This window comes from Solanum verrucosum, unplaced genomic scaffold, assembly GCF_900185275.1.
Source record: "Solanum verrucosum unplaced genomic scaffold, falcon-dt-bn FXZP01000823.1, whole genome shotgun sequence".
Taxonomy (NCBI): Eukaryota; Viridiplantae; Streptophyta; class Magnoliopsida; order Solanales; family Solanaceae; genus Solanum; species Solanum verrucosum.
The window spans coordinates 32,413-35,316 of NW_026019834.1; the positions used below are offsets into that span (position 1 = coordinate 32,413).

At 38.9% G+C, this 2,904-nt stretch overlaps 1 protein-coding gene across 1 annotated transcript; it reads right to left on the reverse strand.

The window, feature by feature from the left end:
• Positions 1–1,150: 1,150 nt before the first annotated feature.
• LOC125813818 (uncharacterized) lies at positions 1,151–2,704 on the reverse strand. The gene is made up of 5 exons (XM_049493288.1): positions 2,328–2,704; positions 1,975–2,196; positions 1,646–1,839; positions 1,473–1,561; positions 1,151–1,366 (listed from the first exon to the last, which is right to left on the reverse strand). The coding sequence occupies exons 1-5, from the start codon at positions 2,702–2,704 to the stop codon at positions 1,151–1,153; spliced, it is 1,098 nt and encodes a 365-aa protein (XP_049349245.1).
• Between the last annotated feature and the right edge of the window lie 200 nt (positions 2,705–2,904).

Genomic DNA, 2,904 nt, shown 5'->3' on the forward strand with positions numbered 1-2,904 from the left:
TAATGGTATCATCTTATTCGACAATACAACATAAATGACTCTCTGAGCAGTAATATTATCATGTCCGATAATATAATGCAGATAATGCCCTCCAAGTATCTTTAGTTGTTGGAAAATAAATAAAATTTCTTTCTTTGAGTTTTCCTTTGCTTCATCTCCAAATATAATTTCATGTTCATTATAGACCTCGCCTTGTTGAGAATTTGAATGAAATAATGCTATTCATATTCCCAAGTCTTTGATATAAGAAACATAAAACATTTCCTGAATCTACAGAAAAATTGTCAATTTGGGGAGCTCCTCGCCTTTTTGACTTCTCCATATTCATTAAATTGAGGAATATGCTAATCTTGCGGCAAACCTATAGACCTACATCCACAGAAAAATTGTTAGTTTGAAAATAAATTGATCTGTGTCGATCTCTTCAGTTGTCTACTCTTTGCCTTACTATCTCCGGTTGATTTCTATGATCTCCTGGTTCTTGATAGATGACACAAAACATTTTTATGCAAAAATAATTGAAAAAGGTCGTTGCCAAGTGTCATGTCACGTCAAGCTTAATGAACGCCTTGGGAGTTGATGCCTCGAGATCTATCTGATTATTTGTTGGGAAGTATTCAAAGTTGCTTTAAACTGCCAAAAACCCTGTTGAAATTTTGAGGCCATCCTCAAAATTTCTGTCCCAGTCAACTGTCTTGGCTTATCTTTAACCGTTGGTAATCAAATCACAGAATTTTTGAGATTCTCTAAAAAAATATGTCTTAGTTGCAAATTTCAGAGTAACTTCAGTCTCGACTTTGTTGGAGAGATCTTTTCCTTGAAAATTTTTTAGTCCCTCTCAAAAAATTCTGTCCTAGTTTCTATTGTAAAGAAAAATAAAAATCTTACAGGAGATATGACCGAGTCGTTGTGACGGCTATGTATCCCATTGAGGTAAGAAGCAGGTCAAACATAGTTCCCCCTCTCGAGGATTAACAAAAATAGGAAAATTACAAACAAATCGACCGAGGCCGACATAGGCCGCCTACGTATCTCATTCTTAACAATTCAAGTCGAACGTAGTTCAAATACATAAGGATAGATTCTAAACAAAGCAATTACAAGCAAATAGAACGATTACAAGGAAATAACATAAATACAAACTGAAGCCTCACACATAGTATCTCTTGACAGCGTCTGACTTGATCGGTTTCGGCCATTCGGTGCCATCCATCTCCGACAGGACCAACGCACCTCCAAATAGTACTTTGCGAACCATGTAGGGTCCATGCCAATTTGGTGCAAATTTCCCTTTATATTCATCCTGGTGAGGGAAAATACGTTTGAGAACCAACTGACCAACCTCAAACATTCTGACTCTTACTTTCTTGTGAAAAAGCACGAATCATTCTCTATCAATACAGTTGTCCATGACAAACAACAACCATTCTCTACTCATCAATCATTATTAACTGATCAATTTGCTTGTGAACCCTTTCAGCATCACTCAATTCAGCTTCTTGGATGATTCTCAATGAAGGTATTTTAACTTCTACATGTATAACTGCTTCTGTTCCATATACTAGCAAATATGGACTAGCTCCAACTGATGTCCTGACAATCGTTCAGTAACCCAACAAAGCATCCGGCAGCATCTTATGACAACCTCTGCGATTATCAATCATTTTCCTTAAAATCTTCTTTATGTTCTTGTTGTCGGCTTCTACAGCTCCATTCATTTGGGGACGATAGGCGGTTGAGTTCTGGTGAGTAATCTTGAATTGTTCACATATCTCTCTCATCAAGCGACTGTTGAGATTTGCTCCGTTATCAGTAATGATGGATTCTGGCACTCCAAACCTACATATCAGGTTGTTGCGAACGAAATCAGCTACAACCTTCTTGGTCACCAACTTATACGAAGCTGCTTCCACCCACTTGGTGAAGTAGTCAATGGCAACCAAAATAAAAAAAATTCCATTGGAGGCGGCTGACTCTATTGGACCAATGACATCCATGCCCCAAGCTACAAACAGCCAAGGTGAACTCATGGCATTGAGTTCATGAGGAAACACTCGAATTAGATCTCCATGCACCTGACATTTATGGCATTTCTGCATAAACTTACAACAATCATGCTTCATAGTCATCAAAAAATAGCCAGCTCCGGCATGTATCTGTTCCAGAAGCTTTGCAGCTTCACTAGCATCAACATATCTGAGAAGACCTAAATCTGGAGTCCTCCTATAAAGGATTTCCCCACTTGCAAAGAAATTGAGGACCATACGACGTATCGACTTCTTCTGGTTGAATGTTGCATTCTCAGGATAAGCCCAGTTTCTAAATACTTTTTGATGTCAAAATACCAAGGCAAACCATCTGGTTTCGCTTCAACATGTGAACAATAGACAGGCTGCTCTTTTACCTCTATATCCAAGGGATCAATACAACTTGTATTCGGACGTTTAATCATTGAGGCAATGGCGGCAAGAGCATCGGCCAACTCATTCTGTGTCCTAGGAGTGTGTCTGAACTCGATCTTATGAAATCTTTTGCAGAACTTCTGTATACACTTCACATACGGTGTAATCTTTGGGTTCTTCACGGCCCATTTTCCTTGCACCTGATGAATTAGCAAATCTGAATCTCCAATAACCAGAAGCTCATGAACGTTCATATCAATCGCCATCTTCAGACCGAGGATGCAAGCTTTATACTCAGCCATGTAGTTTGTGCAATCAAATCGGAGTTTAGCCTCCATAGGATAGTGTTGACCGGTTTATGATACTAAGACTGCTCTGATTCCTTTCCCTTGGTGATTCGCCGCTCCATCAAAGAACACTCTCCAACCAGGGTATGCTTCAGAAATATCTTCACCCACAAATGCAACTTCTTCATTGGGAAAATAAGTCTTGAGCGGTTCAT